Source organism: Poecile atricapillus, chromosome 15 (genome assembly GCF_030490865.1).
Source record: "Poecile atricapillus isolate bPoeAtr1 chromosome 15, bPoeAtr1.hap1, whole genome shotgun sequence".
In the NCBI taxonomy this organism is placed as follows: domain Eukaryota; kingdom Metazoa; phylum Chordata; class Aves; order Passeriformes; family Paridae; genus Poecile; species Poecile atricapillus.
The window spans coordinates 7553868-7578390 of record NC_081263.1 but is presented as its reverse complement, the minus strand read 5'-3'; the positions used below and the strand labels follow the sequence as shown (position 1 = coordinate 7578390).

At 57.7% G+C, this 24523-nt stretch overlaps 2 protein-coding genes across 7 annotated transcripts; one reads left to right on the top strand and one right to left on the bottom strand.

The window, feature by feature from the left end:
• The first annotated feature begins 263 nt into the window (after positions 1-263).
• BCL2L1 (BCL2 like 1) lies at positions 264-18718 on the top strand. Of its 6 annotated transcripts, none has more exons than XM_058850895.1 (3): positions 264-403; positions 1396-2056; positions 16952-18718. In XM_058850895.1, the coding sequence occupies exons 2-3, from the start codon at positions 1502-1504 to the stop codon at positions 17087-17089; spliced, it is 693 nt and encodes a 230-aa protein (XP_058706878.1). In that variant the 5' UTR covers positions 264-403; positions 1396-1501; the 3' UTR covers positions 17090-18718. The 6 variants fall into 6 exon arrangements, with proteins under 6 accessions (XP_058706878.1, XP_058706876.1, XP_058706879.1 ...); XM_058850893.1 differs by having other exon boundaries at positions 266-403; positions 1391-2056; XM_058850896.1 differs by lacking the exon at positions 264-403 and adding an exon at positions 566-790.
• Positions 18719-19749: 1031 nt separating this feature from the next.
• LOC131585119 (bactericidal permeability-increasing protein-like) lies at positions 19750-23709 on the bottom strand. Its single transcript, XM_058850878.1, has 15 exons — positions 23498-23709; positions 23142-23256; positions 22928-23056; positions 22690-22845; positions 22495-22558; positions 22322-22382; positions 22056-22147; positions 21729-21962; positions 21565-21624; positions 20959-21126; positions 20708-20775; positions 20381-20423; positions 20130-20193; positions 19972-20048; positions 19750-19894 (listed from the first exon to the last, which is right to left on the bottom strand). Exons 1-15 carry the CDS (start codon positions 23655-23657, stop codon positions 19853-19855), a joined length of 1533 nt encoding a protein of 510 aa, XP_058706861.1. The 5' UTR covers positions 23658-23709; the 3' UTR covers positions 19750-19852.
• Positions 23710-24523: the final 814 nt, after the last annotated feature.

Sequence of the window (24523 nt, the reverse complement as noted above, 5' to 3'; positions counted from 1 at the left end):
CCGTGTCAGCGGCAGGACCGAACCCGCAGGGAGCGGCGAGAGCGGAGGCCGGAGCTGACCCTACCGCGGCCAGCAGGGGGCGGTAGAGCTCCGCCCTCAGCCCGGCATCTTGGCGCCTGCGCAGCGGCCCCTCCGGCACAGCGCGTGCGCACCGTGCCCCCGCGCCGTCCAACCGACGCTCCTCGCCCAGCCTCGAGGCGCCGTGCGCATGCGCATCGCCCCTTTGCTGCCCCCTCCCACCCCACCGCACCCCCCCGGCCGCTCGGCGAGCGATGTGGAAGGAGTCCCGGGACTGCTGAGCGGGCCGAGGCCCGGCGGGGCTCCCGGCGACCTCCGGCGTCGCCGCCAGCCGGGCCCGCGAGGCATAGCCGGGAAGGACGCGGCCCCTGCATCGGGCGCTGAGGTGAGGGGCCGGGTAGGGTAAACCATGAGTGACGCGCGGCTCAGCCAAAGGGAGAGGGCGCTGCCGGGCCCCCGCCCCGCGGCGCTCTCCTGGCCGCTGATTGGCTGGCGTGTCGTCCGCGCGGGCGCCGTGTCGGCCCTCGTGCGCGGCCCCGCCCCCCAGGTACGGCGACCGGTGGAGCCGTCCGGGGACCCTGGGGGGGGGGCGATCCGGTGACCGGGGGAGGTGGTCCGGGGGTCTGAGGGAGGCGGTCCGGTGGTGGTCGGGGCGGTCCAGTGGCCGGGAAGACCGGCTACCCCCTGCGGCGCTCCCGCCTGCCGCTGCCCGCCGTGTCACCGTCCCGGCCTCAGCGGCAGCGCGCCGCAAACGGTGACTGGAATCGCTCCCGTAAGGACGCAGGGCCGTGCGGCAGCACCCCCGGTGGCGAGCTCTCGCCGGTTTTCAGCGATTTATCCTCTCCGCCTGCGGGGGAGCGAGGGGCTTCGGGGCGGCGGGGGCTGCGGTTACCTCAAACCGGGCCCCGCCGGGGCTGCCGTGATCCTTGGGTAGCGCTGCCCGCCCGCTGCCGTCGCTGCAGCCGTTGGGTAACACCGGCGGAGGGGGGCGGGGGCGCCGGGCCCTTTAACGGGCTGGGCGGGGCGAGGCGGAGGCGGTGCTGTTGCGGTCCGGGCCGACCCGAAGCTCCAGCAGAACGAGAACCGCCTCCGCCCCGGCCCGCAGCCGGCCTGCCAGGCGCAGCCCGCACCCGGTGAGATCTGGGGTCTGCTCGGAGCGAGCCTGGGGGTTCCCGGGGCTCGAGGCTGGTTTCTGGGGAAGGGGGTGTTGTGGTCGGTTCTCCGTGCGGCTTCAATCTGGTGGCCCTGAGCCTCGGCGTAGAGCTGCGGGGTGATCTCAGTATAACGATAAGCTATCGGTGGTAATGGCGCGGGTGCATCTAAGAGCTGTGGCATTAACCGTTTCGGTGCCTTTCTCCTCCTCTGTGCTAAGGTCAGATGTTTCCATCGGTTGCAAGGAAGAAGAGTGGAGTCGGAACCTGCTAAGTGCTGATCGTCTTGTGCTCCGGACCATGGACTCATTGAGGGTGTCCCAGGTGTGAAAATGTACAGCAGTAATCGGGAGTTAGTGATTGACTTTGTTTCCTACAAGCTCTCACAGAAAGGATACAGCTGGAGTCAGCTGGAGGAGGAGGATGAGAACAGGACTGACTTTGCAGGGGAGGAGGACGAAATGGACGGCGTCCTCAACGGGAGCCCCTCCTGGCATGCACCCACCAGCCACATAGTGAACGGAGCCACCGTCCACCAGAGCAGCCTCGAAGTCCATGAGATCCGTCGAGCAGCTGACGTGAGGCAGGCGCTGAGAGAGGCAGGGGATGAGTTTGAGCTGAGGTACCGGCGGGCGTTCAGCGACCTCACTTCCCAGCTCCACATCACTCCTAGCACAGCGTATCAGAGCTTTGAGCAGGTAGTGAATGAACTGTTCCGCGATGGAGTGAACTGGGGCCGCATCGTGGCTTTCTTCTCCTTCGGAGGAGCCTTGTGCGTGGAGAGCGTTGTTAAGGAGATGCGGGTATTGGTGAAACGCATCGTGTCTTGGATGACCACGTACTTGACCGACCACTTAGATCCCTGGATCCAGGAGAATGGCGGATGGGTAAGAACACCTCTCTATGGTGGGGGTGGCTGCCCAGGCCCTTCCTTGTTCCAGGCTGGCAGTGGGGCTGGTCAAACCAGAGCACAGCTCCCTGCAATGTTTGTGCTAGAGCTTGTCCTTCCCCTTGCAGGGAGGATAAAGGGGTGTCTTGCCCTCTGTGCTCTTAACACTCTGTCCCAAAAGGTTCTGCCCACCTTGTTGACACAAACAGATATGCTCAGATATGTCTTTCTCCATCCCTGCTTTTTCTCCTTCTCCCTGGATATTATGTAAAAGACCTGTTTTTCCAAGAGCCCTTGGAAAGCTAATGTCATCCAAGATTGTTCTTCAAGCAGAGCCCTGGCTCTGGGGCATGCTCCCAGTGTCATTAACAGCAGGGAGTGGAGCTTCCTCCTCTCCAAGGCAGTGTTGTAGTGGGCTGGCTGGTGGTTTGCTGAGGTACCAGCTACTTCTTCATTCTGGAAACAGCACTTGCCTTGCTCATGGTGAAGTGAACCCCACAGCAGATCCCGGTGGGTGGGTGGGCTTCTGGGACTGACTGAGCTGGTGTGGTGGGAGCCAGGGCCGAGGTGGAGGCAACCTCTGTACTGGAGAGCTGCTAAGCCTGCAGCTGCTTTTCCCTTGGCAGGGAGCAGTGCTCCCAGCTGCCCCAGCAGCAAACCCTGGGAGCTCTCAGTGGTGAGGTATTAACATGAATAAGCATTTCTTCAGGAAGCATTCTTGAAATGCCGGGTCCGGCTGTGCGGTGCAGTCTGGGACTGCCGGCGGGAGGTATATGACCTACAGATGTCTGAGTTTTCATTTGGCTTCTGCATCTTAGTGATTCCCTGCTGGTGTAACCTTTACCGGTTCCCACTGGAAAGAGTTCATGCTGTCAGGCATTGGCATCTAAGGAGTGGGGAATTGCCTCCTTGCTGGGAGCTGAGGCCTCTTGGCCCCTTCAGCTCAGAGTTCATCCATAGAACCCAGAATTTTGGGAAGGGGACAGGAGCCTTTGAGCCCAGCATTGTGCTCTGCACCCTCCTGACAGAGAAGAGGCTCTCCCCAGCTCCCTGTGCCTGGCCAGCAATGCTGGGGAGCCTGGAGAAGAAGGGGAGCTGTTGCACCCAAGGAGAGGGAGCTGGTTCCGGGAGGGTGAAAGAGAAGGAATTCCAGGAATGTGACCGCCCTGGGCCACTGCCTGGGTGGGGCTGCTCAGGCAAGGAGAGGAGCTTGGTTTCGATTAATAACCCGGGATCTGCTGGCCATTTCATCTGGCAGTATGTGGCCCATTAGCGCTCTCATCCTGCAGATAGCCCTGGCCAAATGCAGAGTTCTTTCCCCCTCCTTTTGCTTTTGGCTTTTAGAGCCACAGATTAGTCTTGGAATTAAGTGATCAAACTGAGGTTTCCAAGCTAGTGTGGCTGTTGCTGTTAGTGACGGATTGGGCTGTATCCTGGAGACCTAGGCGATAATGCAATCTGATTTTTTGTAAATGAACTCTCTGGGGGATTTAGATTAAATCACTGGTGGAAAATCACTGGTCCCTGCTTGTGGGGAATGAAACACCTCCTCCCTCTGTTCCCCACCCCCAACCATCACGATTCAGACTCTTCAATTTTTTTGTGTCTGTCTCTAAATTAATTGTTTGGAACAAATATTTGTTCAACAGATTGTGGAAGGGTCAGGATTCCTCTCTATCTGACCCGCCCACCAGCTCCTGCTTTTGAAAAGCCGTTTCCCACTCAGGGGACCGCCTTGCTCTCTTGTTCTAACCTTGAACTGGGGTTTTAACTTCCCTGCCCAGGTTGTGCTGTTGCCTGGGCCATGCTGGGAGCTGAATGGAAGCCCGGCAGGGTGGTGAAGACTGGAGTGTGGGGAATCCACACCACCAGCCACCAAAAGAACAGTGCTGGGCAGTGTTGCTGCTGCCAGCCTGTTGCAAACCCTGAGTGCTCATTTGACATCTTGGCTGTAGCTTTCTTTCACTCTCAGCTTTCATCATGTCCCTTTCTGGAGGCAGCCATGCCATTCCACACCAAGAGACAGAGGCCATAAGAGCTCCTGAATGCCTCACGTGTGGGGTGTGCATGGGGATGCTTTGCTTTCCTTTGCTCTTGCACGATTCCAGCTGCAGGGAGAAAGCCGCTGGCCTTCTGCCAGCTCTCCCTGCAAGAGGAGTGCCACCCTGCCCTGGCTGTGATGGAGCCATCCTGCCACCGTATTTGCACAGGGAGTCTGTTTGGTGCATTGGAGCTGTTTGAGCCTGTCCCATTCAAACAAAGCACTCCCAAGAGGTGCAGCAGGCAGGTCCTGGTGAGAGAGATGCAAGTTCTGGCAGGCCTGCTTGGCAGGGCCCAGGTGGTTTGTGTTTTGGAGCACTGCAGCACTTCTCTTCCTGGAAAGCCCCTCTGAAAGAGGGAAGGATCATGGCTCCATAACAAGTGCTGCACAGCCCAATTGTGTAGGAAGCTCTGTTTCATTCCCCACCAGTGGAACAAAGGCAGCATAAGAGGGCCATGGGGTGCAGGTGCCTTTGGAGGCTGCTGTGTGCTGAGCTGTAGCAATTCTCTTGAGAAATCAAGTTTTGAGGCAAGGGGAAATAGTAAATCTTGCTCCATAATGTTAGCATAGGAGTGTTTTGTCACATTTACTGGCTCTGCCTTGTTTTGCCCTCTGCTTTGCAGTCTGGCACTGGGAAAACAAACAAACAAGAACAACCCAAGGGGAACATTTAATAACCAGCCAGAAGAGAGCTGCTGCCTTAGCAAGCCATCACATCCAAAAAGGAGGCTTTCCTGGGGCAGTTGCTTTGACCAGGACCATGTCCCACTAGCTCTGAAGTTGAAATGGTGATGCCAGTGGGGATTGGGAGTCATGGAGGGAGAAATCTGGTGAGTGGGAAGGAAGGAGGGGGAAGCGCAGGGTGAACGGGTGAGAGCCTGGCAGGCAGAAATGTACTGACCGTGCTTAATCTGTTTGAGAAAGGAAAGTGAGCAGTATTTCCTGCCTGGCTGTGACCCTCCAGTGCATGACAGCTTTCCTTCAAGCCTAAATCCACATTCAGAGTGGGATTTTAAGGAGGGTTTTCTGGATGACCTTGGAGTTAGATCTGTGCATATAAATTCAAGAGGCTTGTGGGGCATATGGTGAGGACCAACTTGAAGGGGCTGTGTCAGGCTAGAACTGAAAGCAAATAGCATCTTTAGCACCAGTCTGTGATATGTGAATCCCAACAAGCTGTACTAGGCTGAGGGAGAATGAGCTACTTCTGGTTCAGTGCTTCCTGGGTTCTCAGTTGACCCTGGCCACACAGGACTTGGTGTGCTGGGACATGTGTTGTGTCACCCTGTGGACTAGAAGCTTGTGATTCTCTTTGGGGAAAACCCTTTGAAGATGTCAATATAGCAAGCTCATTTTTATCTTTTAATTTTTTTTTCTGAATGGTAGGAAATGACTCAGCCTGTGTCATATGACAGCGCACAGCTGGGATTTTGTCCTGTGCTCTGGCTTCAGGCTCCTCAATGGTTTCAGGCTGAGAGTTAGACTTTGATTCTCAGCTCTTTGGAAATGCTTTTTTTGGCCTTGTGCCTTGTGTCCCAGGTACCCTGCACAAGCTGTCCCTGCCACTACCACGTTTCCTGGAAGCGTGGTGTGCCAGAGTTCTGCCCTTCTGAGTGTTACAGGTTGGGTTTTGGGGATGCCCCCAGACTTCTAATCCTGTTTGAGATCACAGCCATTCATTCCATGTGATGGTCAATGTGCAGCAGAACTAAGTGGAAATGACTGAGCATAGCCAAGACCTTTGTGCTCACATGCTTTGTGATCTTGAAGATGAATCCTATGGTTTCATCTCAGGCTGAGAGAATTGGGGTTGTTCAGCCTGGAGAAGAGAGAGCTCCCTGCCAGTGCCTAAAGAGCCTCCAACAGAGCTGGAAGGGGACTTTGGACAAGGACATGGAGTGACAGGACAAGGGAGAATTCCTCCTCACTGACAGAGGACAGAGTTAGACTGGATATTAGGAAGGTTCTCTGCCCTGTGAGGTTTATGAGACACTGGCTCAGGTTGCCCAGAGAAGCTGTGGGTGCCCCATCCCTGGATGTGTTCATGGTTAGGTTGGATGGGGCTTTGAGCAACCTGGTGTGTGGTGCTCAGCTGTACTATTGCTTTGCACTTTGTCCTTGGTTATTATTTTACAGTCTTGATCCTGTGCAGCTGAGACAATGGCCCCGCTGCTATCACCTGCATGGGGTGAAAAAAATACTGTCCTTCTGCCAATGGGATTCCCCATGTCCCTTCACAGTCTTGACTATTCCTCCCTGGGTGTGGGAGCTGCCAGCAGTGTCCTGTCTCAGACTGTCCTGCCTGGGGCAACCAGCCCAGGTAGCTGTATCCTCTCTGATGGCTGGAGATCTGGGCTCAGCGTTCAGATCCCTGGCAGCTCCTCACCCAGCCTTCGACCTGGGAGGCTTTTCTGCAGTGCTCTCCAGGAAATGCCATTGGAATGACTTCCACTGCAGCTTCCTGCCCGGCCCACAGCAGCATTCCTGCCGCTAGACCAAGAGCATTGCAGAGGCTGATTTCAGAGCTTTGCTCTTTACCCCCTTTACTCGTTCTCCTTCTTTGGGGCCCTGCCTGTTTTCCTTGCTGCCTCTCGGTGTGTGGTGCAGTTTGATTACGTTCCTTAGATCTGTGATTACAGCAGGCGCCTGGAAAGCCAAACTCCTGCCCGTGGCTGGCTGTGGCTCAGAGCAGCCCACTTAACCCCGGGGTCTTTGAGCGAAAGGGATAGCGTTTCCTTCGCTCCCAGGGGAGCCACTGGCAACTCTGATTCGTAAAGCACTCTGAGGCTCTTTAATCCGAAGAGCTGAGTGTCATTTAAAAAAAGACCTGTGAAATAATTAACAAACTGTTTCTTGCTGCTCTGTGTTCACAGCTGCTCTCAGTAATGTCATTCCGCCTGCTCATCCTGCTCCTCTCTGATGCTGGAGCCGGGTCCCTGGAGCGCTGCCCGCGGTCTCTCCCTGTTTCAGCAGCAGTGGGGTGTCCCAGCGCAGCAGAAGGGGTGGGTGGGAGCTCTCTTTTTTCCCCAGTGGAGAGAGAGCTTTCTGCATGTGTCTGGGCTGCTGTGCCTGATTTCTGTGGAGCTCCTGTATGGTTTGTGTACATGGTTCCCCCCCGCCTGCAGCACACACTGGGTGCAGCTGAATGATGGTGTGGTGCTCTGAGACCTTTGCTGAAGATGAGACAGTTTGGTTTCCTTTGGCTTTTACCAAGCAGCTGCCAGCTGTAAGCACAGTCCCATCTTGACATTACAAGGAGTATTTCTCTAGCAGCTCTTTCCCCACTAGCTGTAAAGCCGGAGTATTCCCAGGAGGAGCTGGGGGAAGGGAAGGGATGGATATCAGTTGGAGAAGTGTTGCAGAACTGCTGAACCGAGAGGCAAGGGATTAATGGTGGCTTCTTCCGTGGGAGCAGAAGGGGGCTGGGGGCAGCTACTCTTTCCCCTCTGGGGACCCCAGAGCAGCCAGGATGTTGACCTACCTGCTGATTCAGAGCGAAGGTATTCACTGTGGGTGGCTCTGCCTTTCGGTGGCAGGAGACCAGCCACTCTCCTCCACCCTCCGCTCTCCTGCTCCACCCTCCCGTCAAGGGAGGGATGTTGCCCTTAAACACTATTGTTCTAAGCCACTAAAGATTAACGCACAGAGTGAAGGCATGAAAGGGAAGCGGAGTCTCTCCGTGCCAGAGCACTCCTTGCATTACTGCCCTGACCTTGGACAGGGAAACTTCCTCCTCCCTGCTCCTCACCTGGAAGGATGTGCGGAGGGGTTCTTGGTGCAAGATCTCTCTGAAGTCCTGCTCCTAATCATCCTTGAGATGCCAAGAGCTCAAGTTAGGGAACATGCATTCCAGAGGCGTGGGAGAGCTTCTCCCACAGTGCACTCATGGAGGGGGCAGTAGGGCAGGCTCAGGGCATGGGCTGGCACCCATCGTGGTCAGGTGGGGAGAAGAGTTACTCTGCCACAGCAGAACAGCCCAGCGGAACGAGGGTGCAAAGGGCTGCTGGGAGGCAGAGCCGTTAGCAGATGGCTCCAGCTGGGCTTACCGGAGAGCAGGTGTGGGTTTCGGGAGCAGCCTTTTAAGAGAGATGTCAGTTTTGAACCCGGGAGGCTCAAGGGGCTGAGCCGTGGCTGCCACAACTCGCATGCTGGGGAGCTGTGACCTAGTTGTGCTGTAGAAATGCTCGGTTTATTTTTTATTTTTAGGTATTTTGCTTATTTTATCCTCATGTTTAATTTAGTTAGCAAAAAAAGAATCGGAGGGCTGAGCAGTGCTGGGAAGGACTGCCTGCAGGCGGGAACGCCCGCTGCAGCTCCGTGCAGCCAGCATCTCTCCAGCCGCCCGTGTCTTCTCTCGGACACGTGCTCACGTGTACCAGCCCAGTGCTGTCTCTCAGGATCTCTTTAATGGGAAACCCAGTGCACTCAGCGCTGCTGCCTGCCTCCGGGGCAGCGAGGGAGGGAGGGAGGGAGGAGCGGGATTGGGAGCGTTAACCAGAGAGGCTCCCGTGGCCACAGGGACTATTTGAATGTTGTGCTGTAACTGGTCTGCCTTCCTTCTGCTGCTGGGAGCAGGAAGCTTGGGGAGCTTGGTGTTTCAGAGGGCTTTGGGCTGGTTACTTTTTCGACTGCTGCTTGCCTCTGCACTGGCACAGCATGCCCAGGGAAGGGTAATGGGCTGTATCTGCAAAGAGGGAAGTTTCAGGGGGTTGTGCGATTCCCTTGGGGAGAGCTGTTTGAATTTATTGCATTATCCTCCTTCCTGCTCAAGCTTGTGTTTCAGCTGTGTCTGCAGACGTAGCTGCTGATTTAAGTAGATCCAATTAGTAGCTAGCTCCTGGCATCAGTATCCTGCTTGGGGAGATGAGCCCTGGAGATGAGGAGCCTCGGGTGGGAGCAGGGCTGGGCTCAGCCTTTCAGCCCCTGTTCCTGATCTAGGATGGACCCAGAGTTCCCCGGCTCACAGTCCTGCACCTGAGCTCAGAGGGAAACCGAGGCAGGTGTCCTGCTCCGTGCTCTGCCTGGCCAAGAACAAAGAGCAGGCAGGTTCTCCCTGCCTGTACCGTTGCCAGACAGGTGCTCTTAAGAGTGAAATCAAATACTCCAAAACGTGACAAACTGGCAGCAGGCAGGGCTTGAAGCAGGAGCTGAGGCTGCTCATGCCAGGACTGTGCAAGGGGCTTATGGGCAGAGCCATGCAGTGACCTGACTCTTGGGGTGGGACTCGAAAGGGAGCTGCTGGAACTGGCTGCTTCCTGAAGGAGCATGGAAGGATTTTCTTCTCTACTGGAGGATGAAGGGCTCTTTGTGAAGCTCAGAGAAGAGGTCTAGACTGGAATGGAGCTGGTTTGATTTGAATGCAGCTAGCGCCATGATCAGCTGGAGCAGGACAACTGTCTACATTGCTTCTCTGAACAATACCAGTCCCATTTGCCCATCTCTCTGGTTTGTGCCACCGTTGAGGCTGAGGAAGACTGGGGAGACACTACCAGTGTTGTGCAGGGAGCATGTCTGGTGGCAGTACGTGGCATTACTCTCTGTGTGGGATCTGTGGTGAGCTGGCTCAGGGATTGGGCTGGGAGGTGGGTGCTGGCTGTGTGTGTGGCTCTAGGTAGTGCCTGAGTGACATGTGACTTACATACAGAGAAAGTAAGGTGTTGCTACCAGTAAATCAACCATCATAGAGTGTTGCAAGTGTATGTCTATACTTGTATGGCTCACCAGTGTATTAAACTTGCTGGAGAGCTAATGTCTTTTAATAGAGCAACTGACCTCATTTAGAAGCTTCCAGTGCACCAGCCAGTGATTATTTCATGCAACAACATGCATGGAGGAGCCCAGGGCAGAGCACAAAGTCTCCTTCTCATGCTGCACTGCTCTCTCTCGTGTTTGCTGCATCAGCTGCCCACTGTGCTTCCTGCCCTCAAGTCAGCAAGGATTTTGCTAAAATGGACTTTGTGGCTTGAATCATTTGAGATTTCATGGAACTAACAGGAAGTGAAAACAGAATGAGCACATCTTCCTCCTCTTCCTGCACCTCCACCCTTTCCCCTTTTTCATTCAAGTGGCATGTAAGAATTATAGCAGCCTCGTGAGGCAGGGCTGAAGTGGGAAGTGGTAGAGCTTGGCCATCACTCCTCCAGGATGCTGGTGGGCGAGTGGCTGAGGCAGGAGAACCAGGCAGCTCTTCCCCAGTATCCGTCTCCTCTGGGGACCATTCCTGCACCAGCCTGGCTCCCCTGAGCCCTGGTAATGCCTATGTTCCTTGTGGGGTGGGTTTGGTGAGGCTCACAGTGCGGGAGAGGACCAAAAAGAGCTGTCAGCATCGCCCACTCATCCCCTGGCAGGAGGGAACGTGGCTCAGCAGCCGGGCACACGTGAGCATGGCACATCTCCCCAGCACAGGTTTCCCCACGGTTACACAAGGGCACGATTGCACAGGAGCTCTGACGTCCAGGAAGAGCAATGACAAGGTGAAAATTGAGCTCTGTTCCCTGGATGCTGGTGGTCCTGCTGAGGTGCTCTCCGGCACAGCGAGCTGGCCACGGCCCTCTGCTCCCTTCCCCGCAGGCGGCAGATAACCGGGACATGAAAGCAGGAGCCTTCCCTGCCCCCCGAGCGCGCCCCTCGCACAAAGGCTGCTCTGCTGCGGGGCTCAGACACCATCTGTCCGGTGGGGAGAAGCATCAGAGAGACCGTCTTTCCTCGGACTATTCCACTTAATGCCCTTTGGAAAACAATCCCATTCCCAGCAGGTGCTAATCTCTTGAGTGGATCTGGCTCAGCCAATGTGTTCTTCGCTGTGCCTTTGTACCAGAGCCGTGTCTCCTGCCATCCTCTACTGCCCTGCCCGGTGCTGGCCAGGGCTGTGGCACCTTCGGGAGCCCTCAGCCTGGTTAGCTCTGGGAGGAACACTGATGAAAGATGGATGCAAGTGGATTAGTCATTCACATCGTCTCCGGCTTTAATACACATGAATGTTTCAGCAGATTTCTGGAACGGAGAGTGCAATTCCCTGCTCTCCATCTCGTGCTGTGCACAGCAGTCTCCCGGGGCAGGAACGGGGGTTACAGCTGTCACCGTAGCCTCTTTCATGTGTTTGGAAAACGCTGAAATTGTGCTGAATGGTGTGGGGTTATTGCAGGTTCCCTGGAGCCGGTGATGAAACCAGTTTGACAGAAGGCTGCCGCGGCAAGGATTAGGGCTGGAATGTGCTAGTGAGGGTTTGTTTCTGGTTAGAAAAGAGCTGGCTCTGGCCTGGGCTAGGCTGGAGCCCCGCAGGTCTTTTAGGCTTCGGCCCAAGGGACAGCCTCCCTGCTGGTCCCCCCATGCTGCAGCCCCACAGCAAAGCCTGAGTGAGAAGAGAAAGAGGGGATATTCTTATTTGAGTCTTTTGAATTTATGGCTGTCTCCTTCCCAGTTGCAGGTTTCAATGAATGCCCTGGGATTTGGGCAGTAACAGCACCCCAGAGTCCACAACACCCCAGCATCAGCTCCAAGGGCAGGAAAGGCAGGAGAGGCGGTGGGTGGGTGGCATTCCCTGCCATTGTCATGGAGATCAGCAGCTGCTTCCCTGGAGGTCACTATTTGCATAACAGTTAGAGCTGAGTCTCTGGAGTATTTGCACCTGCAGCTTCTGTCCCCAGAGCCCCTTCCTCTCTCTGTGTCCCATAGCCCCTTCCCCATCCCATTCTGAGCCTGCCTGGGGTTGCTGGTGGGGACCAGTGGGGTGAAGCTGCACATCTTGCCTGTCCATGGAAGGGGATTGGAACTAGATGATCTTTAAGGTCCCCTCTAACCATTCTAGGATCTGTGTTTCTATGGGGAAGGTCAGACCTGCCTTGGGTGGCAGGTTCCCTTGCCATGCTCCTGTGTCAGGTGCTCACCTTGACCTCCACTGCCCAGCACTGCAGGCAGTCCTGTGACCTCTGCAGTCACACTTTCTCCCTGCTGCCCTCATTTCAAGGCTGGGAGTGGTGGGGGCCACACATGGATACAGCATCAGGGGGAGCAGGGCAGAGGGAGAACCTCTAGGATGTCTCTTCCATTCATATCACAAAGGACCCACAGAGCTGTGTTTACAGGATCCCAGTGTCAGCCTTTGGGAATACTTGTTTTCTTTTATTCTTAAAGCTCTCAGCTGCCTTTTCCCCCCTGTGCTTCACCTCCAGGTTCACATATGCCAGCCCCATGTGGTGAGCTGGCAGCCCAAAGGGGCTCTGGGAGCAGGTTGCTGTCGATGCAGGGCTTTGTTGTGGTCTGTGCTGAGCTGCTGCCTTTCTTTTTCCCTCCTCGTCTTGCTGCTCAGCACAAAACTGTTCCCAGCATCTCATTAACAAATGTCTGGTCATCCAGATGACTCTGCTCCCGGCCGCCGGTTGCTGTTAGACCTCTGAGCAGGAACACAGCTGTACTTACGGTGAAGGTAAAACAGAAACAGCCTTGTTTTCAAGGGAAACATTGCCTCGTGATGAGAATGCCTGGGTTGGGAGTCAGACGCTGTGGCTCATGCTGCTGGCTTGCACACAGCTCTGGGAAAAGCACTTAACCTCCCCATAGCTCTGTTGATCCATTTGGGAACAATGCTGACTTATCCCACAGGAGGTTCTGGGGAACCAGCTCATTTTTGATAAAACACATCAGGATCTTTAGGCTGGAAGGGCTGTTATGCATGCTGAGGTGGGGGCTGGAGGTATCAGAGCCATGGGGAAGCTCCAGAGGTCTTGCTGGAGTCCAAGTCTCCGTGTTGAAGTTTGACCAAATTCACCTGAATACTCCCAGTAGAGCCTGGCTTTTTGCTGGCTTTCAGAGCTTTGTCCTGGTATCTCAGTGACCTCCATACCCCTCACCCCCTCGTGCAGGGCAAGCTTTGAACCCCAAACTGCCAGAGCCCTCCCCTCTCCTCTCTCCTGCCTTACCAGAGGCCAGATGGGAGTTTATTGCCCACATCTGCTTCCTTCACCTGCCCTCATGGCTCAGTGTCACCGAATCCTCTTTCCCCAAGTGCTGGGGCTTATCTTGAAAGAGGAACCTGCTTTGCTGTGCTCACCCTGAACTGGATACAGCAACTGGCATGGGCAGCACTGGTGAATGAAACCAACCAAACAAATGAGAGCCTCAAATTTTAGGTGTTCCCCTTCCCAGGCCAGGATGTGAGTAGTGTCTCAGCCAGAAGTTGTGCTTCTTTAGTCTGCTTTCCCACCTGAGACAGCACTTTAGGTCAGATCTGCTTCTCTTGCCTTTTTGCCACAGGGCAAAAAGTGTGGGCACTGGGCAGTGTTTAAATGGTTGCTGCATTCCCCACAATGCTGGGTTGTAGTTTGGGGCTCTGTGAGTGTCCAGAGAACTTTTGGCATTGCAGAACCTGCCTGCCCCAGCTCTGGGGAGTGGTGGAGCCTGTCTCTCCAGGTTCTCTGCTTCCTGCAAGCATCATCTGTAGCAGGAGGGAAATACCTCCTGCCCCAGCTCCTCCAGCAAGTGGTGTTTTAGGCTCCAACAAAAAATGTGGGCTCCTTCCCCAGCTCTGGGGAGGAGAGGCAAAGACAGGGGATTGCATCTTGCATAGGAATAAGATCTCTGCTTCCTCATTGCCTGCTCCGGAGCATCCTCCTCTCGGACGTGTCAGTCAGCCCGGGGTGGGGAAGGGGATGTGACGGGTGTTCTGATGGAACAGCCTGTTCTCTCGGGTGGAAGAGGCCCGCAGATTGAGACACTGAAGTGCCGTTGCTACCACAGTCCTTGTGATCAACTCAGGAATTCCAAATATTTCCTCTCAGATAAAGGTGACTGGGGGAGGCCAGAAATATCTGGACGTGTCTGGGCAAGCCTGAGATCCAAACACCAGGCCAGAGAGGTCAGGATCAATCCTGGGAGTGCTGGGCTTCAGGTGTGGAGCGGTCGAGGCCAGGATGGTGTGGGAACAGAGCAAGCTGCCTTTCCCTAACCTTCAGCCTGCCCCCAACATGGGCAGGGAGGACGCTTCTGCCTGTTTTCCCACTCCCTCTGGCCTGGGATCTGGTTCCCAGGGGAGACATCTGTCTCGGGTCCTCTACGGCCCCAGCTGTGGCTCCAGCAGCTGCTGCTCCCTTCCCAAGGGAAGGAGAGGGGCTCACGTCCCCTCCCTGCCCCTGCCAGGCTCTGGCTGTGCTCCTCTCCGCCTGTAGCACCCGATAGCTCTGCGTTCACTGGGCGCCATTTATCTCTCCTTCAGCAAACACTTCCTTTTCTTGGAAGCAAGGGCTTCTTGGAACTGCCTTTCCCCAAGCTCAGCAGCACATGCCATGGAAAAAGCAGCATGGAAAACCGGCTGCCAGCCCTCCTTGGCTCCCTGCCCTGCCGGGGGGGGGCCTCTCCTGGTGCCTGCCCCACGGAGAGGCTGGAGGGATGTGTGGCCCTGTCCACCACTGCAGCCTTCCTGGGCATAGTGAGGATGTCCCTGCTGTGGGTCAGGAGGAACCTGTGGAGATGTGTGGGACTCTCAGTGGGGCAGGTCCTACTGAATCCCTGAGGAGAGCAGATTTTCTGGGGAATACATCACAAGGATGCATCTGCCTTCATCCAGCTGAGCGTTCTGCAGCCTCAGGTGCTGTGAGCAAGTGGCTGGGATGTGTGTCCAAGGGAAGGACCATCCCTGGAGTGAGGGCCCTGGCACTGAGAGATCAAAACATATGCTGAGTTGGAAGGGACCCACAAGGATCATCAAGTCAAACTCCTGGCCCTGCACAGGACAGCCCAGCAATCCCACCATGTGCCTGAGAGTGTGGTCCAAACAGTCCTTGAACTCTGGTTCAGGCTTGGTGCCATGATCACTGCCCTGAGGAGCCAGTTCCAATGCCCAACCAGCCTCCTGGTGAAGAACCTTTTTCTAACATCCAATCTAAATCTCCCCAGACACAAATGTTGTAGGGGCAGTGTTTTTTGGACAGCTGCCTTTTGCCCCAGTTCCCTGTGCCCTCCATCCCTGCCAGCCTGCTCTCAGTTTGCTGCCACTGCCATGCCCTGTCACAGCCCATGCTCATCACCACCTATCAGTAGAGGGATTTCCTGTGCCAGAATTTAAAATATCTCCTTCTTGGGTGTGGGCTCTGCTCCTATCCCTCTCCTGCAGCACATCACTCGCTGTTCCCTGGGTGAGTGGACTGGCAGCAGGCAGCAGCCCTCACCTTTCTCCCTGGACAGCACCTGCCTGTGAGCCATCCTGCCCGTTCCTGCAGGGCCAGGACACAGTACAACACCTCCACAGATCCTGTGCCAGCTGGTAGGCATGGTGGAAAGCGAGCTGCCTTCTGCCACTCTGTGTAGGTGGTGGGAGTCACAGGAATGACTGTCATATCCCTGAAGAGGACTCTAAGGGAGGTGGCAGCAGTGACGTTCCCCAGGGTGAGTTAACAAAGTCCTGTGTCCCAACACTCTGCCCTTGGGTCTGTGAGTACCTCCTCATGGTCACGGGGTGTGAAGGCAGCTGGGGGAGGTGTCTGGTGGGAGATGGAGAAGAGCTTTGGTGGCAGAGGCGGGTGCACAGCTTATCAAAGACTGGATCCCTTGTGGTGGGGAGCCCTGTGCCATGGAGAGGAACACAGCCCAGCTCCCTGGGAGTAAGCATGCAGGTCTGCTGCACACCCTGCCTTGAAAAACTGTGTGAGCTTGGTCATAGGTATGTTGCATTGGTATATGAGGAGATAGCCCACAAGCTGTGACCATCCTGGAGCTGTTTGGTGGAAGCTGGGAGACTTGGCACCATGTTCCAAGGAAGAGGGGCACCTGGATGCCAGCCATGACCTGGGCACCAAACCCCTGTAGTCCTGCGGCCACAGGCTGTGGGCAGGTGTGGGAGGCAGAGTGCTGGCAGACAGGAATGCTCCCCCTGCCTGTGCAGAGGCCATGACGAAGCGTGACAGCGTCAGCCAGGCTTATCTCTGCTTTCCCAGAGCAGCCGGGTTACTGGAACTGCATTCACTTATCAGGGAACAGGAGATCTTGCTGGGAAGATGGGCTCAAGGTGTGACAGCATCAAGCCCCTGCTGACGCTGAGCTGCTGGCAATCCCTGAGCCTGGAGCTTGTGGCTTCCTCTCTGTCCAGACCTGCACCTCCTGCTCAGCCCTGATAAACCTGACAGATCCTGGGCCACGTGCTTCCCTGCTGCCTGCCCCAGGGACCCCTCCTGCCCTGCTGGGTGCGGCTCAGGGACCCCAACAGCTCTCCTTATGATGGGCTGAGGTCCTCCCAGCTCCTGCTGCTGCTGGAGATGAAGGGCTGGAGGCAGCCAGCTTGGACGAGCTGGGCCGGAGTGACTGCATTCCTGGCCAAGCCTCGTGCTTGGCCTGCTCACTTGAAGCCGTGGGAAGGCAGTAGCTTGGCGACCCAATGTCTGCCTTCACCACAGGGATTCGTGAAATCCAGCTCGTGTTTTGGAGTAACCTGCGAGGGCCAGGATGTGGGAGTGGCAGGTGGGAGGCTCCACTGTGGATACAAAATCATTGGGGGGATGCATGGTGTGGGCTCCCACAGCCATCGGCATCAGCCCTGCTGCTGCTTCCACAGGCTTTGGCCAGGGAATGGAGCCCAGTGGGTTCCCACTGCAATGATTTCTATCACACTTGGATGCTAATTTTAGAGAGCCAAGAGCACGTGATGCATCCCCTACCCTGCCCACATGGTGTTCTCCTCACAAATCCTTTCTGGCATGCTCTTCTCTCATGACTGTGCTTCTCCCCTTGCCCTGTGTGCATGATTCAGAGTGAGGAAGCACAAGGCATCTGTCATCTGCCTGGTCCCCACCACCGCTTTCCTGCCAGCCCTTCCCTCTGTGCTCCGCTCGCACCCCTGTGCTCACCACTCTCCTCTTTCCACAGGAGCGCTTTGTGGACCTCTATGGGAACGATGCTGCTGCCGAGGTGAGAAAAGGCCAGGAGACCTTCAACAAATGGCTCCTGACAGGGGCGACGGTGGCCGGAGTGCTTCTGCTGGGATCCCTGCTGAGCCGCAAGTGAGCTGCCGCCGCCGAGCCCCCCATAGCCAGGACGGCTGCGCCTTCACCGCCACATCCACTACACTCCGCTCCTGAGCACCATCACCGGCACAGGGGGGCAGCCCCTCCATCCCGGCCGAGCACCCTGCTCTGTGGAGTTTTCTCCCTCGTGCCGCCAGCTCCTTTTATTGTAGCCCGTCTTATTTACTGTTCTGTTGTGTTTTAAAGGCGCTGAGGCCAATGCAGCACTTCAGCCACCAGCTCCCAGTGCTGGAGAGATCCAGGCAGCTGGGGGGGGCACAGGCTAGAAGGCGTCCCAGCCCTGCAGGGTTCTCCAAATAATTTGGAAGAGAATAAACAGACTTATTTTTGCATGTGTGAGTGCGTGCGTGTGTGTAGATGTGTCACTAATATAAAGTTCCCCAGCCAGAGCAAGGGTCAGGCTCCGTGCTCCCGTCTCTGGCACGCTCAGGCACCAGGAAGAGGCAGGCTGCCCAGCGGGATGGAGCTTCCCTGCAGCATCCCTGTCCTGTCCTTGCTTCTCCAGTCAGAGCTCATCCCTGTGGCAGGGGGAGCAGGAGGAAGAGGCAGAGAGCAGGAGTGAGGAGCTTTGCCCTTGGTCAGCTCCGCGTGAATTCCTTTCTGCCCACATAATCAGTTGCTGGGAGCTGCTGCCTGTCCCAGATGAGGATGGTGTGCCAGGCCCAGGGCTGTACGTAGTTTGAAGGGTTCTTTGTCCTCTTCCTCCTCCTCACTCCAAATGTAGATGGCTGCGGGGCAGTGCTCAAACCCTTCCCAGCCTGCTCCTCTGGGCTGGCAAAGAAAGGAGGCAGGAGAGGGGGAAAGTGCTTGTCCCTGGCACAAGGGGCTTTGCAGAGAGCTGGGGCTGTGGTGTCCAGGAATGCAGAGCTGGGGATTGGGAGGGTCAGGGGAAGCACCTTCACTGGGGTGACAAAGCCCAGGGAGCAGCTGATTCATGGGATGAGCGAGTAAGCAAGCCCAGGGGAGATGGGAGTGAGGGCTGGCACTGGCTGAGAGCCATCTCCACCTCTGGGGAGCCTCTTTGGGGACAATAGGAGGTGTTGGCCTCTCCACTGCTGTTCCACACGTTCCCAGTCCCATAGTGCAGGCAGATCCCTGTCCCCATGCGTGGCTGTGACGGCTGCATGCAGTGACTGAGGTGTCTGGCTTCCCTCTCCCTCATTCCCATGCTGCTCCTTTTGCTGCTGGAGCAGGGAACCTCCGGCCTTTGAGCTGAAATTAGCTTCCAGAATAAATGCCCTCATCCTTCGGAGCCCACCGCGGGCAGACACAGCTGTCCACAGCTTGTCCGTGTACATACTGCCCGCGCTCTGCTGTACATATACGAGTAGTTTTTAATTCATTTGTGAATACTATTAATGCTATTTTTGTTATCTTGTCTGTCCGTATTTATGTGTGGGACCGTGCTCCCTGCAGAGGCCAAGCTGGGATGGAGGTGGGGGGAGAACTGGAGGCTCCAGGGGGGCTCACTTGGCCACTGAGCACGGACTCGCGCTCCTCATGTCGGACCCACTCAGATCCCGCATGGGGAGCACGAGGATTAGCATTAGCCCATTGAACGCTTCGGTTTGCAGGTGGAGGTGAATCCACAAATAAATTTGTCATTCAAGCTGCTGGTGGTGCTGTGGTCTTTGCAGTCATTGGGAATTTGAGCAACTTTGGACCCAAAGGAGTTGGCTTCCATCAGTGGGAGGGATGGATGGATGGATGGATGGATGGATGGATGGATGGATGGATGGATGGATGGATGTAGATGAGGTTCTCTCCTTGCCCAGGGAAGGGTTGGGGTGCTGCAAGGGCAGTTTGCTGTGGTCCAGAGGGATGGTGGTGGAGTGGGGTGGCACTAAGAGGTGATGGGGATAGGAGAGCTCAGGGCTGGGGGTGCTGGTTCTGGGGACAAGGGCTCAGCACCCATAATCACATTGGGAGGAGGAGGGCAGGGGACTCACAGCCTCACTGAAACCCACAGCACCCCGCATTCCCGGGGCTACGCTTCAAAGGAGCAGGTCCCCTTTGTGCGGGGCCCATCCCAGCATGGCTTGCACCACACAAACACTCGGGCTTTTTTGGGATATTACAAACATGGGGAACACCGAGCCACCCCACATCCCTCCCACCGCAGGACGCGCCCAGCTCAGCCTTCCCCAGACCCCCCATCCCTGTTCTTTCCGGGGGACCCCCGGAGCCGGGGGGCAGCGGCCGGGCTCCGTGGGCTGGCGGGGCTCCGTGGGCTGGCGGGGCTCCGTGGGCTGGCGGGACGCGGCGGGAGCCCGCGGACACGAGCACCATCCCGTGGGCAGCGGGAGAAGCTGCCGCGGAGCTGCCGCCGCTGCGGGGAGCGGGAGCACAGGGACCCCCACGACCAACACAGCCACGAGGATTGGGGAACCCCGGTCCCCGAGGGCCACTAGCCCCGACCCCAGCATCCCGGAGCCCCCCACAGGGGACGGACCCACCACGGCACAGTCAGAGTCCCTTGCGGCGGAGGACACGGCGATGTCCCGTCGTGGTGTCGGGAGTGGGACCCTGCGTGGGAGACGCGGCTGAGGGGGGTCCCCGAGACACCCCCCAGCACACAGGGCTGAGCTGCGCTCCCGATTTAATCCCTGCCCAGGATGGGGGGGTCTGCGGGTCCCGCGGTTGGGCGCTTTGCCAGCCAAGGGACCACGATGGCAACGGGATGGTGATGGGGACACGAGTGGCGTGACCCCCGTGAACTCGGGTTCCCACGAGGCAGGCGGTCTCACGGCTCGTACTGCAGGTCCGTGGCGATGAGCACGAAGCCCTGTAGGGAGTCAGGGTGAGAGGGGGATATGGGGGGCACGGGGGACCCTGGGGTAAGAGGACAGTGGTGGCACCCACCTGCTGCAACGAGAGCCGGGGTCTGAGCAGGCTGAGGCCATGTGGGAGGGGCAGGGGGATGCCAGCCTGGAGCCACTCTGTGGGGAGACAAAGTCATAGCAGCGGACGGCCCTGGTGCAGCTGTGGGAGGATGGGGACAGGACGGGGACAGCACTTACTGTTTGCCCGGGGAACCCCAAAAAGCCACAGGCCAAATTTCAGCAGGGTCTCCAAACGCTTCACCTGTGGGACAGGCAGGTTTGAGCCCAGCACAGCACAGAGCGGGGGGTCCATGCTGCAGGCAGGGCTCAGCCCCCTGCCAGACCTGCCATGCATGGGGTCCACAGCACCCCAGATTCCCCCCAGACCCTGCTCCCAAGGTGATGTGGAATCCAAGGCTCCCCTTGGCTTCCCTGGCACAGCCACTCACCTCCACTGGACCCACGTTTGATGCCGCTTGTGTTACATGGAGCCTGGAGGACAAGACCAGGGTCAGATACAGGCACAGGGGCGGGAACTGTCCTGTCCCAGGATAGGGACAGGCTGAGCTCCATGGTGGGACCAGGACCCCAAGCAGAATGAGTCTAGCTGAGGACCTACTGCCAGGGCAGCTGGCACAGATGTGAACTGGGGGCATGATAGGCTCTGAGCAGGCAATACAGGACTCAGGGAGGCAAGTGGACAGAAGTAGGGAATGGGAGAGCTCTTCAGGTATGTCCTAGGGGAGCTCAGACCCAGCTGAGGGTCAGGCACTAACCCTGTCAGTCTCACAGTGCCCCCGAGTCTGTTCCTGGTGATTGTCGGCTTCCCCGTCACGTTGGCATCCTGCAGCAAGAAGAGATGTTGGAGAGAGAAGGGCAGTGCCTGCAACCCAGCATCACCCAGCTGGCCCCAGCATCCCCCAGTATCACCCAGCAGGGCCCCAGCCAGAAGCACAGGCACACCAGCCCCAGCCAAGCCTTTTGGGGTACCCTGGCTCCCTGAGCCGTGGCAGCAGCAGCCACTCACGATGTTCAGCAGAAAGGCAGGGACACGGGTGGCGTTGGGCAGCACCACAAAGGCCTCGGCAGAGCTGAAGAGGGTCCCGTGCAAGGCATCAGGATGGCAGGAGATCAGGGGCTGCTGGCGGGCCCAGAGGTGCAGCTCCATGGGCTGGTTTGGATAGCGCTCCTGCAGCTGGGAGGGACAGGGCAGGGGTGGCACAGAGCCATGCTGGCCATGCCCCCATCAGGTCCCCACTATTCTCCAGGTCCCATATGCCCTGCCCGTGTCCTTGTCCTGTGGTGTCCCATTCTGTCTGCATCCCATACTGCCTGCAACACATCCCATTTCTACTGCACCCCATTGCCTGTCCTGTCCCTCATACACCCCATTTGACCTCCGTGTCATCCCATGTGCCATCCCACCTGCAACCTTTCCCCCCTGCATCCCATCCCTCCTATGCCACATCCCCTGTCCCATCCCTCCAGCATAATTTCCTATGTCCCACCCTCTAGCATCCCATTCTGTCCCTCCTGCAATCCCATCTTGTGTCCCATGTCCCATCCCAGCTGCATCCTGTCGTACTCCATGTCCTACCTGTGCCCCCTTCTCCCTGTGCCCCATCCCACTCACCTGAGGGGAGAAGACCTCCATGCTCTTGGTGCTCAGCTGGAGCGGGAACCGCCGAGGGAGCTGGAAGGCAGGGAGGGATCAGGGTGCTGGGGCTGAGCAGGGGTGGGCATGGGACACCCCAGTGGCACCCCATGGGGACACTTCTGCTCTCCAGCCATCCCTACCATGTCACTGGAGATGTTCCTGCGCAGGGCCCCGGCCGTGAAGTATGTGAAGGCAGCTGAGTTGGCGACAAACTCGGTGACAGCCACCAGCAGCATGGGCTCATGTGCCATGGGCGGTGTCTTGGGCAGGGGCGTGGGCAAAGCCACGGGCAGTGCCATGGGTAATGCCACAGGCAGCACTACAGGCAGTGCTGAGGGTCTCTGCTGGTATGTGCCCACCCTGAAGATCTCTCCCTGCACAGGCACACAGATGGACGTGAGGATCAGCCAGGCTCCCCTGTTCCCAAATCTGGCCCAGGGATGCCCAGGATGACATCATGATATTACCTTGAGGGCAATGTCCCCATACTCGTCTGTGAAGGCCGGTGGTCCCAGCAGGGAGAGGTCGAGGGCAGCAAAGGTGTCCAGCTGGGTGGACACTGCAGGGACATGGGGTGGTCAGGAGGAGTCAGACCACCTGCCCCCTCCCACAGCCTGGCTCTGTCAGGATCTGGTCCCACAGTGGGGTCCTGCAGACCCTGCTGGGAATCAGTCCTGTCCACAGCCCCCCAGGACCACCCTGCCTGTCCCCCATCCTGGGGTCCCTCACCCACCTTTCATGTGCTTCAGGACAGTGTCTAGCCTGTCAACGCCCCTGTGGAGCACGAGGCAGAGCTGGAAACAGAGCAGGGTGTCAGCGAGCCCAGGGAGGAGGGTCTCCAAGACTCTCACTGGGCTGGGGGAGGCAGGGACACCAACACCCCCACGGCACAGGGGGTGCACCCACCTGCTTGTTCAGCTGCTGCCGCAGGGTTCTCTGGAGCAGAGGTGCCAGCAGGTTGTAGAGCCAGCTGTAAGGCAGAGTGGGGTGCTCAGACCACCTCATGGCACCCACCCAGCCTCTCCCAGCCCACCACCCTGGCTGGGGCACCGGTAGAACTTGCATGCCAGGGACAGGACAGAGCAGGGGGTTTGGCATCACCTGTATCCACGGTGAAACTCCATGTGCAGGCCAGTGCTGTGGCTGTCACAGCCGGCGCTCCAAACCGTGGGGTGGCCGCTGCCATCCTCACTCACCCCCAACACCGCTGCCACGGCCAGGTCCTGCATGCGGAGCTCCACAGAGCCGCTGTCCTGGCTGGGGACAGCGTGGGTGAGCACAGGGACAGCGGTGACATTGAGCCCCCCTGAGTCCTGTCCCTGTCCCCATGAGCACTCACACGGCGCCCAGCTGGGCTGCCCAGTCAGCGCTGAGCTGGATTTGGGCGCGCTGCACCACCAGCCTCACCCCCACGTCCTCGGCAAAGTCCAGCGTGGATTCATTCATCTGCAGTTCATGGATGTGGATCCTGCACAACACAGGCAAGTTGTGCTTGTGGCTGTGGCGCAGACAGGGATGGGGACAGTGACAGGGACCCCACAGGTGGCTCTTACCGTGGCACAGCGTAGGTGAGGGTTCCCAGGAGTGGGGTGTTGTAGGAACCTGTCAGGTTCAGCTCATGTTCCTTCTGCAGCATCGACTGGAGCAGCTCCAGCCCAAAGCGCCGGCCTGGGGCAAAGTGGGAATTTGGGCTGACACCAAGGAAGGGGCTGGGGTACCTTGGGTGCCAGGAGAGTGAGCAGCCAGGTCCAGGATGGTCCTTCCATCTCCCATTTCCAGTAGACTTGGCATCATTCCTGGGGTGCCCACTGATGCCCCTCATTCCCCTGCATTCCCCATTACTCAGCAGTCTGGGCACCATCCCCCACTGGTCCCCCCCACCCCTGCCTACTCAGGAGCACAGACTCACCAAATTCCAGTGTCCTCTGGGTCAGCCAGGCCTTGATGCCAGGATTGGTGCCAGGGCTGGTGATGGTGGCAGAGGCACAGATGGGCAGCAGGAGCAGGAGGCAGAGCCATACAGCACCTTGAGGCTGGTCCTGGGCCCTGGAGGCTGGAGCAGAGAACATGTCTGGGGGACACACAGCTGGTGTAGAGACCCCCTCCCTGTGCACCAGCACAGCCAGGACTTATATCGGGGACAGGGAGCCCCTGGTGACATCAGCACACATGGGGACACCACAGTGCTCTGGCCTCTGAAAGCCCAGCCTTGCCCAACACATGACTCAAAGGGGAAGCTGGATCCCCGTTGTTCTGCACTCGTGCCCATCGTGGGAGCGGGGCAATGCAGGCTCCCACGCCACCCCCTGGAGCCCCCACCCTGGGGGTACCCACAAGCCAGGGACACACAGCTGGGGCTCCCCACAGGGGCACAGCACCAGCATGTGGGGACACACCTGGCAGGGCCAAGGTCCCTGGAGAGCTTCAGCTGTGCCCTGCCTGGGAGCAATGGAGGAGAGGGAGACACAAAGAGCTGGTCCTGGGAAGGGGGGCCTGCACCAGGGCAACCAGGGCTCAAACCCATTCACACCAGGGAGCAGCAGCTGTACCCACTTTGGGAAGGGCTCTGGGAACCCTGTGCAGGATTACCTAAATTTCAGTGGGGATCGGGGTGTCCGGGGTACAGAGGCAGCCCCCAAGGAGGTAATGGAAAGGTTGAGACATTCAGAATGAGAGCAGAACTGTGCAATCACCTCCGAAAAACCCCGTGTGGGGAAGGAGCCACCTGCACTGCCAAACCCACCATCAGTGGGACTGTGCCAGGGTGAGCCCCTCCAGTGCCATGGGCTATGGATAACGGGTTCAGCTGCCCTCCTGGATCCAGCCTGGCAGACCCAGAGGTATCTGTAGGAGGGCCAGGGCCTAACTTCAGCACCGCAGGGGCACACAGAGCCCACAGGCAACCTCATCAGAAGGACAACAGCCCCACATGATC